The sequence below is a fragment of the Panulirus ornatus genome, chromosome 42 (assembly GCF_036320965.1).
Source record: "Panulirus ornatus isolate Po-2019 chromosome 42, ASM3632096v1, whole genome shotgun sequence".
NCBI lineage: Eukaryota > Metazoa > Arthropoda > Malacostraca > Decapoda > Palinuridae > Panulirus > Panulirus ornatus.
The window spans coordinates 13,640,851-13,656,901 of NC_092265.1; the positions used below are offsets into that span (position 1 = coordinate 13,640,851).

Consider the following 16,051-nt stretch of genomic DNA (forward strand, 5'->3'; position numbering starts at 1 on the left):
GGCATGAAAAGTGTATATCATTTTTCTAAGAAAAAACTCAAATATTTTACTAAAGTGCAACCTTTGATGACTATACAAATGCTGAGATTACTCAATTTGCACTGGTGAGGTGTGCTTGTTGCATGTGAATGTGGGCAACTATTTATCCGAAATGCACTGAAAGCCAAGTTAGTAATTCTAATTGACTGATATCAAAAGCCAGTCTCATACAGATGGTACAATCAGTCTAAGCACATACCCTGGCTTCCAAATTGGCTTAAGTCAGTACTGAGAGATCACTCAAAGCACTTGTAATTAATTACATATTTGTATGGTATGAGGAGAGAGTTCTAGACTCTACACAGAAATTTCTATGCATCAAGTAACCTTTCAAACCTCTGTGCACTTCCAGCATTCGCTGCCTCAATGATTAGTTTATTCCAACCATCCACCACGGTAACACTATACCATTATATTTTAACATCCTATCTAAAAATCTTTTTATCCAGCTGTTTCTCATGACCTCTGGTCATTACTCCATCTCTTGAAAAACTGTTCCAATACCATCCAACTGAATAAAAAATACTAAGCTTCTGTTATTTGACATAATGAAAAGAATTTACCTCTTTATTTTCCTGTGTTTCAATAAACTCCTGGAACGAAGCCTGCTGCTGCTGCTGCTGCTGCTGTTGTTGCTGCTGCTGTTGTTGCTGCTGTTGTTGCTGCTGATGGAACTGCTGCTGTTGCTGCTGCTGCTTGCTGCTGCTGTTGTTGCTGCTGCTGTTGTTGCTGCTGCTGTTGTTGCTGCTGCTGTTGTTGCTGCTGCTGTTGTTGCTGCTGCTGTTGTTGCTGCTGCTGTTGTTGCTGCTGCTGTTGTTGCTGCTGCTGTTGTTGCTGCTGCTGTTGTTGCTGCTGCTGTTGTTGCTGCTGCTGTTGTTGCTGCTGCTGTTGTTGCTGCTGCTGTTGTTGCTGCTGCTGTTGTTGCTGCTGCTGTTGTTGCTGCTGCTGTTGTTGCTGCTGCTGTTGTTGCTGCTGCTGTTGTTGCTGCTGCTGTTGTTGCTGCTGCTGTTGTTGCTGCTGCTGTTGTTGCTGCTGCTGTTGTTGCTGCTGCTGTTGTTGCTGCTGCTGTTGTTGCTGCTGCTGTTGTTGCTGCTGCTGTTGTTGCTGCTGCTGTTGTTGCTGCTGCTGTTGTTGCTGCTGCTGTTGTTGCTGCTGCTGTTGTTGCTGCTGCTGTTGTTGCTGCTGCTGTTGTTGCTGCTGCTGTTGTTGCTGCTGCTGTTGTTGCTGCTGCTGTTGTTGCTGCTGCTGTTGTTGCTGCTGCTGTTGTTGCTGCTGCTGTTGTTGCTGCTGCTGTTGTTGCTGCTGCTGTTGTTGCTGCTGCTGTTGTTGCTGCTGCTGTTGTTGCTGCTGCTGTTGTTGCTGCTGCTGTTGTTGCTGCTGCTGTTGTTGCTGCTGCTGTTGTTGCTGCTGCTGTTGTTGCTGCTGCTGTTGTTGCTGCTGCTGTTGTTGCTGCTGCTGTTGTTGCTGCTGCTGTTGTTGCTGCTGCTGTTGTTGCTGCTGCTGTTGTTGCTGCTGCTGTTGTTGCTGCTGCTGTTGTTGCTGCTGCTGTTGTTGCTGCTGCTGTTGTTGCTGCTGCTGTTGTTGCTGCTGCTGTTGTTGCTGCTGCTGTTGTTGCTGCTGCTGTTGTTGCTGCTGCTGTTGTTGCTGCTGCTGTTGTTGCTGCTGCTGTTGTTGCTGCTGCTGTTGTTGCTGCTGCTGTTGTTGCTGCTGCTGTTGTTGCTGCTGCTGTTGTTGCTGCTGCTGTTGTTGCTGCTGCTGTTGTTGCTGCTGCTGTTGTTGCTGCTGCTGTTGTTGCTGCTGCTGTTGTTGCTGCTGCTGTTGTTGCTGCTGCTGTTGTTGCTGCTGCTGTTGTTGCTGCTGCTGTTGTTGCTGCTGCTGTTGTTGCTGCTGCTGTTGTTGCTGCTGCTGTTGTTGCTGCTGCTGTTGTTGCTGCTGCTGTTGTTGCTGCTGCTGTTGTTGCTGCTGCTGTTGTTGCTGCTGCTGTTGTTGCTGCTGCTGTTGTTGCTGCTGCTGTTGTTGCTGCTGCTGTTGTTGCTGCTGCTGTTGTTGCTGCTGCTGTTGTTGCTGCTGCTGTTGTTGCTGCTGCTGTTGTTGCTGCTGCTGTTGTTGCTGCTGCTGTTGTTGCTGCTGCTGTTGTTGCTGCTGCTGTTGTTGCTGCTGCTGTTGTTGCTGCTGCTGTTGTTGCTGCTGCTGTTGTTGCTGCTGCTGTTGTTGCTGCTGCTGTTGTTGCTGCTGCTGTTGTTGCTGCTGCTGTTGTTGCTGCTGCTGTTGTTGCTGCTGCTGTTGTTGCTGCTGCTGTTGTTGCTGCTGCTGTTGTTGCTGCTGCTGTTGTTGCTGCTGCTGTTGTTGCTGCTGCTGTTGTTGCTGCTGCTGTTGTTGCTGCTGCTGTTGTTGCTGCTGCTGTTGTTGCTGCTGCTGTTGTTGCTGCTGCTGTTGTTGCTGCTGCTGTTGTTGCTGCTGCTGTTGTTGCTGCTGCTGTTGTTGCTGCTGCTGTTGTTGCTGCTGCTGTTGTTGCTGCTGCTGTTGTTGCTGCTGCTGTTGTTGCTGCTGCTGTTGTTGCTGCTGCTGTTGTTGCTGCTGCTGTTGTTGCTGCTGCTGTTGTTGCTGCTGCTGTTGTTGCTGCTGCTGTTGTTGCTGCTGCTGTTGTTGCTGCTGCTGTTGTTGCTGCTGCTGTTGTTGCTGCTGCTGTTGTTGCTGCTGCTGTTGTTGCTGCTGCTGTTGTTGCTGCTGCTGTTGTTGCTGCTGCTGTTGTTGCTGCTGCTGTTGTTGCTGCTGCTGTTGTTGCTGCTGCTGTTGTTGCTGCTGCTGTTGTTGCTGCTGCTGTTGTTGCTGCTGCTGTTGTTGCTGCTGCTGTTGTTGCTGCTGCTGTTGTTGCTGCTGCTGTTGTTGCTGCTGCTGTTGTTGCTGCTGCTGTTGTTGCTGCTGCTGTTGTTGCTGCTGCTGTTGTTGCTGCTGCTGTTGTTGCTGCTGCTGTTGTTGCTGCTGCTGTTGTTGCTGCTGCTGTTGTTGCTGCTGCTGTTGTTGCTGCTGCTGTTGTTGCTGCTGCTGTTGTTGCTGCTGCTGTTGTTGCTGCTGCTGTTGTTGCTGCTGCTGTTGTTGCTGCTGCTGTTGTTGCTGCTGCTGTTGTTGCTGCTGCTGTTGTTGCTGCTGCTGTTGTTGCTGCTGCTGTTGTTGCTGCTGCTGTTGTTGCTGCTGCTGTTGTTGCTGCTGCTGTTGTTGCTGCTGCTGTTGTTGCTGCTGCTGTTGTTGCTGCTGCTGTTGTTGCTGCTGCTGTTGTTGCTGCTGCTGTTGTTGCTGCTGCTGTTGTTGCTGCTGCTGTTGTTGCTGCTGCTGTTGTTGCTGCTGCTGTTGTTGCTGCTGCTGTTGTTGCTGCTGCTGTTGTTGCTGCTGCTGTTGTTGCTGCTGCTGTTGTTGCTGCTGCTGTTGTTGCTGCTGCTGTTGTTGCTGCTGCTGTTGTTGCTGCTGCTGTTGTTGCTGCTGCTGTTGTTGCTGCTGCTGTTGTTGCTGCTGCTGTTGTTGCTGCTGCTGTTGTTGCTGCTGCTGTTGTTGCTGCTGCTGTTGTTGCTGCTGCTGTTGTTGCTGCTGCTGTTGTTGCTGCTGCTGTTGTTGCTGCTGCTGTTGTTGCTGCTGCTGTTGTTGCTGCTGCTGTTGTTGCTGCTGCTGTTGTTGCTGCTGCTGTTGTTGCTGCTGCTGTTGTTGCTGCTGCTGTTGTTGCTGCTGCTGTTGTTGCTGCTGCTGTTGTTGCTGCTGCTGTTGTTGCTGCTGCTGTTGTTGCTGCTGCTGTTGTTGCTGCTGCTGTTGTTGCTGCTGCTGTTGTTGCTGCTGCTGTTGTTGCTGCTGCTGTTGTTGCTGCTGCTGTTGTTGCTGCTGCTGTTGTTGCTGCTGCTGTTGTTGCTGCTGCTGTTGTTGCTGCTGCTGTTGTTGCTGCTGCTGTTGTTGCTGCTGCTGTTGTTGCTGCTGCTGTTGTTGCTGCTGCTGTTGTTGCTGCTGCTGTTGTTGCTGCTGCTGTTGTTGCTGCTGCTGTTGTTGCTGCTGCTGTTGTTGCTGCTGCTGTTGTTGCTGCTGCTGTTGTTGCTGCTGCTGTTGTTGCTGCTGCTGTTGTTGCTGCTGCTGTTGTTGCTGCTGCTGTTGTTGCTGCTGCTGTTGTTGCTGCTGCTGTTGTTGCTGCTGCTGTTGTTGCTGCTGCTGTTGTTGCTGCTGCTGTTGTTGCTGCTGCTGTTGTTGCTGCTGCTGTTGTTGCTGCTGCTGTTGTTGCTGCTGCTGTTGTTGCTGCTGCTGTTGTTGCTGCTGCTGTTGTTGCTGCTGCTGTTGTTGCTGCTGCTGTTGTTGCTGCTGCTGTTGTTGCTGCTGCTGTTGTTGCTGCTGCTGTTGTTGCTGCTGCTGTTGTTGCTGCTGCTGTTGTTGCTGCTGCTGTTGTTGCTGCTGCTGTTGTTGCTGCTGCTGTTGTTGCTGCTGCTGTTGTTGCTGCTGCTGTTGTTGCTGCTGCTGTTGTTGCTGCTGCTGTTGTTGCTGCTGCTGTTGTTGCTGCTGCTGTTGTCATCCCACCACTCACTACCCTTTCTAATCAACCCACCTCCCACTCTTCTCATGCCACAAGCATCTTTTGCGCAATCCATCACTGATTCCCTAAATACATCCCATTCCTCCCCCACTCCCCTTCCTTCCATGTTCTCAAATAACCTTTTTCCATTCTGTAACGCAGTCTCTCCTGGTACTGATCCTCACGACAGTTCTCCTTCTCCCAAGGGGGGGGGGGGGGGGGGGGGGATATTGCGACTTACGCTCACCACCCTCTGTCACCCCTACATGCACCCTTCTTTCTGAAAACCCATACAAGCTTCACCTTAGCCTCCACAAGATAATGGATCAGAACAATCCCTCCAGTTTCAACCTCTCAGCACATTAAACATCCTAAATGTCTCTCGTCGCACGCCTGTCAATTAACATGTAAATCCAAGAAGAACGCTCCCTCTGGCCATCTTCCCTACTTACATAAGTATACTTATCATATCTCGCTTTTTAAACCAGGTATTCCCAATCATCAGTCCTTTTTCAGCACATAAATCTACAAGCTCTTCACCATTTCCATTCACAACACTGAACACCCCATGTATACCAATTACTCCCTCAACTGCCACATTACTCACCTTTGCATTTAAATCACCCATCACTATAACCCGGTCTCGTGCATCAAAACCACTAACACACTCATTCAGTTGCTCCCAAAACACTTGCCTCTCTTGATCTTTCTTCTCATGCCCAGGTGCATATGCACCAATAATCACTCACCTCTCTCCATCAACTTTCAGTTTTACCCATATTAATCGAGAATTTACTTTCTTACACTCTATCACATACTCCCACAACTCCTGTTTCAGGAGTATTGCTACTCCTTCCCTTGCTCTTGTCCTCTCACTAACCCCTGACTTTACTCCCCAGACATTCCCAAACCACTCTTCCCCTTTACCATGAATCATACATACATTAAATAACCTTACCAACCAGTCAACAATACAGTCACCCCCTTTTTTAATAAATTCCACTGCAATACCATCCAAACCTGCTGCCTTGGCGGCTTTCATCTTCTGCAAAGCTTTTACTACCTCTTCTCTGTTTACCAAATCATTCTCCCTAACCCTCTCACTCTGCACACCACCTCGACCAAAACACCCTATATCTGCCACTCTATCATCAAACACATTCAACAAACCTTCAAAATACTCGCTCCATCTCCTTCTCACATCACCACTACCTGTTATCACCTCCCCATTAGATACATTTGAACATCCATGTGTTTGTTGGTTGAAATGATTTTTCAGTTGGTTTTTGATGTTCTGCACAATTCTAACCATTTCTACCACAAATCACTTCTTTAGAAATATCCCTCCTCCTTTATCCACTTACCCTTTTCCTAATTATCATCCTATCAGCTTTACATCTACTGAGGGGAAATCTTTTGAATCAATTACAGCAGACAAAATACAGGAACACTTGGAGAATCTTGATCTCTTTGAGGATTCTCAAGATGGATTTACAATAGGGAAGTCAAGTCTCACTAACCTTCTCTCCTCCTTTAATAAAGTATTTGAAACTCTGATCAGGGTTAGAGTCATGATGATGTATACTTAAGACTTAAATAAGGCTTTTGACAGTAACTCATGACCTTCTGTTTAGAAAAATAGTGGCACATGGAAACAGGAGTTGTGTATCTAAGTGAATTAGGGTGTGGCGTGCAGACAGAAAACAGAAGGTATACATCAACGGAGTTACATGGGGCTGGGGCAATGCATCCAGTGGTTCCTCAGGGGTCAGTCTTGAGACCACTATTGTTTGTAATATATATATTACTGATTTGGATATGGGAATAACCAGTGACTTAAGTATATTTGCCAATGAAACAAAAATAGGGGCAGTAATTGACTCGGATGAAAATTCAGAAAATTTGCAGAGGGACTTAATACATTATCAGAATGGGTGGGTACATGGAAAATGGAACTCAACATGTAGATAAATGCAGAATACTTAGTGTGGGTAAAAACAGGAACACTAATTACAAACTGGACAATATTACTACTAGTAAAACAGAATGTGAACGATTTTGGAGTACTGGTGGGCAAGGATCTTAAGCCGTGGCAACAATGTATTAAAGAGTGTAATAAGACTAATAGGATGTTAGGGTTCATTAATAGGACTGTTAGCAATAAAACCCTACATTATTATTGCAACTAATCTTGCATTGGTGAGACCACATTTGGATTATGCAATGCAATTCTGGGCTCCATCCTATGCAGTTGATATAGATTATGTAAGACTACAAAGGCAAATGACAAAAATGATCCTTGGAATTAAAAACCTTACTTATGAAGAAAAGTTAAGACAGAATTTACACTCTCTTAAGAGGAGTAGGGCTAGAGGGAATATGATTGAAGCTTTTAAATGAGTGAAAAGCATTAATAAAGGTAACATGAATAAAGTTCTTAGAATGGCACCACTGGATAGGACAAGAAATAATGGATTAAATTAGAAGAAATTTGATTCAGGTTGAATGTGGATAGATATTGGTTCAGGATTATGGTAAGAGATTTATGGAAGAAGTTGCCAAGTACAGTAGAGGTAGCTACGTCTTTAGGTAACTTTAAACAAAGGCTGGATGGGTTTATGGGTTCAGGCAGTTGGCTGTAAGGTGGAGTGACTCAGACCTGCCTAGACCTCTTGCAGTGTCCTCACTTAAGTTCTTATGTTCTTAATAATGGGGGATACCCAGTAAGAATCAGGGTTTTGGGTGGAGGAAATACATAATGGGAGTGACTGGTGATAGAAATGAAGGTCAGAATCATTCAAAAGGTATAAAAAAATCATCAGAAAAACAATTTCAACTGTACCAAACCTGACGAAAATAACCGAACCTCTGCTGGTTGTCTGAAACAGTAATAATACCATAGTGCCTTCATAATCACATAATCATTCAAGCAATCTGCAAAATATTTCAAGTATCATGAACAAAACAATTTTCAAACTTTAGTCTTGACTTTCTATGGTTAAGAAGAAAAGGAAGAGTTGAAACAATGTGCTAGAATGAACACTTTTTTGTTGCATCTGTTGAAGGCTCCAGTCAGACAAAAGTCCACATCAAGGCCAGGCCATCAATGAAATATAGAGAGAAATATGAAACACAAAAAGAAAAGACAGGGAAAGTATTTCCGAATCGTGGAGGATGTGAGAAATGCCTCTTTTGAAATGTGCAAGGTCATAGTTATTGGGAAAGACATGAGAAGTGGAGAATTTCAAAGCTTCGACATATAGGGAAAGAAGCAGGTATCAAAACAGCCCATCACTAAGTTGTTGATGACTGCACAATAATCATGAGACAGAGCAGCTTACAAAGTATAGCATGGTCTAGCTAATGGTGCAGACACACAACCAGCCAGCTCTCAGAAGCAAAATCCAAATTAGTACCTACAGAACCAATATTGTGGCATACAGAGGGTCAAGTTTGGAAGTTAGCCTGGGGCAGTTTATAAGTTTAACTGCTTTCGAATGTACTCTGTCAAGAGAGTATGCAGAGCTAGAATCACCTCAGGTGTGAGAACAGTACTCCATACAAGTATGAATCAGGACACCCAGTTTCTTAGAGAGACAGACTTATAACTATTCCTGTAATGTGGGGTTTCCAAGAAAGAATGGATGTTACAGTAAAACCAAGTATGTTCATCGAGTCAAGAGGTGGAGTTACAGAACCTTCAAAAGAGAGAAAAGAACTGTGAGGAGTTTTCAATAAAGAGATGGATAGAAACTGGGTCTTGGGAGGCATTGTGAACCCCAGTGAGATATCCTGTCCAAGTCTCAGTGTAATGAGTAAGCTGTGTCAAGACTAAATGCAGATCGAGTGATAGAAGAGGAAGCAGAATTGATGGATGTGGATGAATGCTGCATTGGGCAATCAGCATATGTGCACTGGATTATTTGTCGAGAGGAAATTGTTGAAAAAAGGATAAATTGTAGGTGACCACTCTGTAGTCTCTGTTTAAGCATATGTTTCATATGACACTACTGTTATAAAATATAGCTATTTAGTGAGACATTATGATATCAGTTTTGTTTCTCAAATTTGGAGTGTAGCACAGCACACAAGACACTACTCTGGCACACTGGTAGGAAAGCACTGCAATACACTTCCAGTTGTTTACTTCTTCCTGGTTAAATCAAGGACTATGTCACATGTTTCTTGGTTGTTTTCTTACCATTATATGATTCTCTTTCATTTAATTGAGCGAAACTGTTTTTCAACTTATCGCTTTACGAAGATGTTTATGGGGCTTTGGGGGGAGCGATCTGGTGAGAGCATTAAGGCATAATCATTTTCTTTTGCACTGATATGCTACGAATCTCTTCTTTGCTTGTGTAAATTATTATTATACGAACTCAACTGAACAAAATTTAGGCAATTCAGACGGCATACACAGTGTTATTCTGTTACATATCGGCTACTTCGACATTTTAGGGTCTTACGACACCACTGTTATACAAACACTTCACTACTGCCTGTCCTACTGCTGAGATAACATGGACACTTGTTACGATTTAATATACCATGATCTAATCTAATCCAGGAACACTCCGGCCCTGGATCACCTCTTCCAGCAAAATATATTCCAGACCCTAACCATTAGAGCTCCAATAACTAGGACTGTATATTTTACTCTTCCACTGAATAGCGGGTGAATAATAAAAAAGATACTTAAAAAGATGAGTTCAAACACATACCTATTTAGTTGGGAAGTGAAAAATATTGTCCGAACAGAGCCAGAAAGTGAATGATTTCGTCAGTCAAGATTAAGACAACTTATCAACTCCTTTCAACTTCCACGTAGCCACCAACTACACTTGACACACACACATCAGATGTGTCCACAACCGAAGACTTCGAAACGCTCTTTGTTTATCACATCCACACCGCAAATATATATATATATATATATATATATATATATATATATATATATATATATATATATATATATATATATATATATATATATATACATAAAAGAATATAAATATCTTTATACCTACTATCGCTGGCTGGTGCTGTCAGTTGACAAAAAAAATTATTGGAACAAGCAGACGAAATATTCAGTGGCGGAACTTTTCAAAGACAATATCTCCTGGGATACGCAATGGTTACAAATGGACACTATTTCACCATAGTAGGTAACATTGACATATTCACCCTTCAGACGACTGGGAAATGCGAGGTATTTGAATCTATTTTTGGGATTACATCATTATCCGTCAGAACATATAATGGCGTTTCAACATGCATGAGAAGGCAGGGAAAGTTTCTCCATACAGTAGACAACTATGTCATCAAAAATTGTTTCAATCAAGAGAAAAGTATCAAGATGACATAATTGCGATCCACCTAAAGAAGGGAAGAAAGAATATAAGTATCCACAATGAGAAATCTATCGCACGAAATAGATACAAAAGCTGATGAAAAGAGGAAGAAATAGAGAATGACTCGTCAGAGAACGAATACTTGATAATATTCAGTTATTTAAAAAAAGAAAAGATAGACCAGATGTTAACATAATCAGAAGAGGTTTGAAGGAAGTTGAGGAATCAAAGATCATGAAATATCATGAGATTAGAGAAGAAATTGGGAATCTGGAAAATATAATCAATGGGTATCATAGTTTCAAATTAGCTGAGGTGATTCAGTGGGTAATTAATCAGAGGAAATATAAATCTACGGAAAACCGAAGAAGGTCAGAATGGTCTTTCCTAGATGTCCAAAGGGTTGTTTAGGAAATGCCTATAACACACACTGAATTTATTGAATAACAGTGGACAGGGAGGAAAAGCAAGAGCAATATCTGGGGCTTGTCATCAGCTGCAGTGAAATAAAGACCTGTGAATATGAAAACGGGCACACATGAAATCACATTAAGTTGTAGAAAGGATAATGTTACCCCTAGAAATGAAATATTACTCATGACAGCTAGAGAATGGATGTGAGCAGATGCGGCCTTCTTCGTTATGTTCCTGGTGCTACTTCGCATATGCGGAAAAAGGCAATCTGTTATGAAAAAAATGAAACAATCAAGAAAGTTTATGATCTGGTTGGTGGAAGGTTTAGAAAAGAGCATACCCAAAAAAAATCAGCTTTAATTACCTTACAGGAGTTGTCGAGAAAGATGCGAGGGAGACAATTAACAAAGGAACCTTACTGAAAAGCAGACGGCACTAAAATTAGAAAGATTATTAAAACAGAACGCTGATAAACAAAAATCACGTTATTTTTTGGAATGGAAGATCTTACAGAAGAAAGGGAAAATAAAGAAGGAATCCTCATTAAAAGGTTACGGGTGGCACGTGGGAATTTCTGTGGTGAAATGAAGAAGGGTATGTCAAAGCGTCCGGGGTAAACTATGGAAAGTTTTATGGGGCCTGGTTGTGGATAAGGGGCCTATAGTATTAATGTGAGTGGATTCGACTTTACTTCGTCTGTTCCTTGCGCTACCTCGATAACGCGGAATACAGCGATCATTGGGGGTGGGGAGAGAGGTTGAAGAATTGGTGGTTACAGTGAAGACATAAGGAGACGACCAGTCTTGGTTGCTTTTCATTTTGAGTCATCTGACCAAGTGATACTTATGTACATTAAGAAAATAACAAGTTGAAATCTAATAGAGAATTCAGAGATAGACAGAGAGGGGAAAAGTAGGGAATAAAGTCATTGGGAAAAAGAAATAAAGGCAAGAGAAGGAAGCAGACTCGTTAATAATGCGAGAGGTCAGAATTGTTAGATAATGTTATTGTCAGGCTGATTGTAATGCATACAAATGGAGATGGACTGGCGGTAAATGGTAAAGGTAATAAGAGAAAATATACCTGACGTTGCTTATAAGGGCGAATAATCTCACCTGTTTTGTCCAGGGGAAGGAAAGAGAAGACAAATTAAAAGGTTTGATCTTGTTAACAAGAAACTTAAGTCAAGTTTCAGGAAACAGTGGAGAGTAGCCAATTCGGACAAGACATAATGGAAAGAGTAACTGAGAAAATAGGTGCATTGTGGAGTTATCAAAGAATTAACCAATCCAGAACAAGTATACAACAACGAAGGAACAGGCTGGTACGTGTAGTATATAAAATGAACTAAGAGAATATAAAGTACTAACTCTTGGAAAATTCAATAACAAAGGCATATACCGGGAAATTTGGATTTTCTTGGAAACAAGTTTTTAAGGTGTATTTAGGAAACGTTCCTATACCAGGATGTCAATGAACATAGTATGATCAGAGGGAATGATTCATTGTCATTACCTTATTTTGTCAGATAGTAGCACAGATACTGAGAATTTCATGTATGATATAACAGCTGGAAAAATTGATCATCTAATGCTTGAGTGTGATTATGTGGTATATAATTGTGGTAAAAGAAGATAAACGAGAATATATCTACAGAGCTGAGATAAACGAGAAAATATTTACAGAGCTGGTATAATCAAGGAAACTACATACAACAACAATTTCTACGGTAACATAAATTGGGCAATGGAGTTCAGTAGCCAGGAACCCGGGTATTGTGGTGAAAAGTTCTGTGAACTTTACAGTGGAGTAAGAAAATGTGAACCTCTAGCTCAAATATAGAAAGCAGATTAAGAAATGGGGAGGAATCATTCAATGTGATAATATCAAAATACAAAGAGCTTCGAGGTGTAATATGTCGAAGATACAGGTATAACTCCGTTAAGTCGGCATCAGTAAGGTAAGAGAGCGCAAGGAACAAGAACAGCAGGAAAAGAACGGGAGGACCAAAGAAACTTTGAAAAAGAATAGTGTGAACAAGGTAGGAGAAAATTCAAACCTTCTCATGATTTCAACAGGAATAATTAGGCTAAGGGACATAGTTATTAGGAAAGAAGCAGGTGTCAAAACGGCTCAATCTTGAATTGCTGATAGCCACACAATGATCATGACTCAGAATCTTGCCGAGTATTGAATGGTCAAGCTAGTGGCGTGAGCACACAAGCACCCTGTTCTCAGGAGCGAAAAAAACAAAGTTATACCTATAGAAGATGAAAAGAAAACCAACATTGCCGCGTAAGGCTACGGGGTCAAGTTTGGAAGCTAGCCTAGGACTTATTCATTCGGATCGCTTTCGACTCGACTCTGTCAAGTAAGCATACAGAGCTAGAACCACTCTAAATGTGAGGGCAGTACTCCATACAAGGACGAATCAAGCCCATGTATAATCGGAGCAAGTGTACAGAATTGAAGTTTCGACATTTAAACAGGACACCCAGTACCTTAGAGGCAGACTTAGCTGTTCCTGTAATGTGGGGTTTCCGTCTACGCTATTACTTGCTTGTTACCATTTTCCCATCTGCCCCCTTCATTGATGTCCCCATTTTACTCTTGTTCTCCTTACACTATTCACCCCTTTTCAAATAAATGTCTTATTCTCTTTGAAGTTTGTTGTTAACCTGAACGCTTTTCTGCCCTCTTTTTCAGCTCTTGCACCGCCTTCTTAACCTCTGTCCCGCTTTCTCGTTTCCATCTCGCAATCACTCGCACTTCTTCCTTGCAGGTGCAGTCTGTGCACATATTTTTACTCATTAGATATCAACTTAATTTCCTCATCCCACCACTCACTACCTTTTCTCAAGCGGCGATATCCCTCTTTCTGGGTGTTATGCACCACACTCGCCCATGTAAACAATACTTCTATAAATACCTACCATTTCAGATGCACTCTACTAATTGCGTTGAATCTCACCTTATGCTATTTTTCTTCCAACCTCTCTCTCTCTGTATCTCTGCACAGTTTTCTTTTCAATGTTCACTCAACTTCAGAACCCTCTTCCCACCTTAGTCAGAATACAATAATTCAGAGCTATACAATATCTTATACAGTAGTTTCCCAGGGAGGAATATGTATTATTGGGATGCCATGATTCTGAAGAAGTGTAGTTGTTGAAGAAGTTATATCTGAGCTGCAGTTGGTATACGGCGTTTGCGGGTTCCCATGGTTGAGCTACTACAGATGAGTAATGGCATGTCCGGCGTTGTGACATTCGAAGGGGAAGGAACCGGACACATGATGGGAGGCTGTCAGTAGGAAGGCCCAGCAGATCTGCCCTGTCAGAGAGGGGAGTGTAATGGTCATATATCAAGATACGTATTCATATGCAGTGTGCACACTTGTTAGGAGCGTGAGGATGAAATTGACTGATTGTAAACTGCAGGCCCTTGATGTTAAAGGTCGCTTATTGTACCTGACTGCAAGTGAGGGGATTACAGAGGCATCTCTTGTCACAGATAGGGAACACTAGGAACAAAGCTTAGAGGAGTAGAGGGTTGTCAATACAACTGGTGTGGAGTTTATAAACTCAGGTGGTCGGTTTGAGAGGTGTCACTCACACTAGGTGCTTTAACGATAGGTCACGAGCATATCCAGTGTTGCAAATGAGTTTTGTACTGCTACAATTGTATTACACGGTAATAACTGAACGGAAATAAATGTTCAGAGTTTCTTGAATTATTATTACAAGAGAACGGTCCTGTTTTTTTTTCCATTGTTGCTTAACTTGTTAAGGATTCTTAGGTAACGAAACAATATAACTTTTCATCAGCTTAAGATAACCCTCTTGAAATTAAGCGGAAGTTTCGCTGTGTGTGGGCTATAATGATGATTCCTTAAAGACCGTATTAGCAACACCTGTATGATAAGAGTGACAAACTACAGAAGTTGATGTAAACTGTGAGTGATGAAAAGACAGCTTTACCTTTGTATAATTTAATAACTGGAGGAATCCCATCATTTATATGTTCAAAATCTAAGACTCTTTCATTATTTATTGTTAATACTATATCTGCTCACGAAGATATACAGATAACAACTAGATGATTAATGCCAACAGTCAGGCTTGATAAGGTGCTTGTATACAGTGATATGGATTGTCAACCGCTCACGGTGTTAAATGGTTAGTTTTCAGTAACTTTTTGACTTTTCTTATTGGAGGTCGATATCATAATCATTAGAATTGTGAACAGTATATTAATGAGGTTGTCCAAGATGTATTGCTTTTATCTACCTACAAGTTTCTGCATCTTTAGTGTTAGAATATGATTCCACTCATCAGTAAACTTTACGTGTTTGCAATGATAGGAATAATTAACATACATGATAGGTAAAAACTGTAATGAATGACCTACAGTTATTTACAGTGAATCATTTCCATGCAAGTCTTACTCCAGGGAAGTGTTGTAAACAGGTGCCACATACGTAAATAATGTTGTCATTACTGTTCAGTTTATGAGACCTAATGGGAAAATAATGTCCACTAAGATATAAAAGCTGATACGAAACAAAGTATGATGTTTGGGCTACATTATTCTAATAAGATAATAAAAAGTAGGGTGATGTTTTTGGCAACGACGCTCACAGTACGTGACGTCACAAACATGGAGTAGTATGGGAGACACTCCTATATAAGCTTCTCTCTTGCTTAACAGATAAAGAACGTCATTTATTTCTCACAACGAAGAGAAACATATCCACACCGGTATAGAATGTCGTGATATATTACCTGAGTTCATATAAATCGCGCAAGATGAGTGGGAGGAACATAATTACACGAGAGCTGAGTGGTAAGTGTCTAAATGGTGATGTTGAAATGTAAACAAGACCCTTTTCAGAGGGAAATCGAAATGGCTGTTGACCGTATTATAAACTTATCTTCATGTAATTCATTGCGATTAACTCATGCATCAATTCTGGCCATAGAATTGACACTCGTGTTCGCATTTGCCCTCTTATCCACGGAGGACGATAGAAATATCAAGATAAGTTCCTGGAAGAATTCATATTTATGGAAATTGTGACTAAAGAATACCAAAATAATTCGGAATTATATGGGTACATTATGAGAGCTTAGGTTGTGTTGGTTCTATGGACTCTCATCCATTAAAGGAACCGGCCTGAACAACAAGATATCATGGGTGTGAGTTGGGTTTTGTTTTGGTTAAATATACATTGGGATTTCACCGAGGATAGAACATTAGTGTAACTACATATATTACTAATATTGTAGTCCTCATTTGAAGTATGGACTGCAAGCTTGCATTGGATTCTACTGAAAGACCTTAATCTTTTTTGTGAATTCGTGGCATTAGTGGAGTAAGAAAACCAGGTTAAAATCCATTGCAATTATGCATTGAAAGTAACTTTGGGAAATGGCAGCATACTTCTAGTACTTTATCAGTTGTTATTACAGGAGTACCTGCAGAGCATGATTTAAAGCATCATATTTTCCTGAACAATGTTAAAGGTGACAGTAATACGTATGGGAAACTGTTTGGTTGATTATGGTAGAAGCAGGTACAACTGTTGTGAAAATTTGATGGAACCAATGAAAACCTTGCCTAACTTTTCTGAGAATTAAGATTTATCTTTATTTTCAGTATTCTTCAAAATTTATAAGTTATGCAAATTAAAATGCAGCAC

At 41.8% G+C, this 16,051-nt stretch overlaps 2 protein-coding genes across 20 annotated transcripts in view; one reads left to right on the forward strand and one right to left on the reverse strand.

Annotated features, from left to right (window-relative positions):
- The window catches only part of Sec23 (transport protein Sec23), a 74,144-nt gene extending 64,688 nt beyond the window's left edge, over positions 1-9,456 (reverse strand). Inside the window, exons 1-2 of one of the 4 annotated variants that reach the window (XM_071686579.1) lie at positions 9,298-9,456; positions 603-924 (exon numbers count right to left, since the gene is read on the reverse strand). The gene's annotated coding sequence lies outside the window, so the exon portion shown is untranslated. The remainder of the gene's footprint in view (positions 1-602; positions 925-9,297) is intronic. The other 3 variants (XM_071686578.1, XM_071686577.1, XM_071686581.1) reach the window with 3 other exon arrangements.
- A 5,026-nt stretch (positions 9,457-14,482) lies between these two features.
- Positions 14,483-16,051, forward strand: part of LRR (Leucine-rich repeat) — a 258,329-nt gene continuing 256,760 nt past the window's right edge. For 11 of the 16 annotated variants that reach the window (XM_071686586.1, XM_071686593.1, XM_071686594.1 and 8 more), the window contains exon 1: positions 14,483-14,528. In XM_071686586.1, the coding sequence (XP_071542687.1) occupies positions 14,498-14,528 (31 nt within the window). In that variant the 5' untranslated portion in view covers positions 14,483-14,497. Of the gene's footprint in view, positions 14,529-14,988; positions 15,196-16,051 lie in introns of those variants that run through there. The other 5 variants (XM_071686600.1, XM_071686597.1, XM_071686601.1 and 2 more) reach the window with 2 other exon arrangements.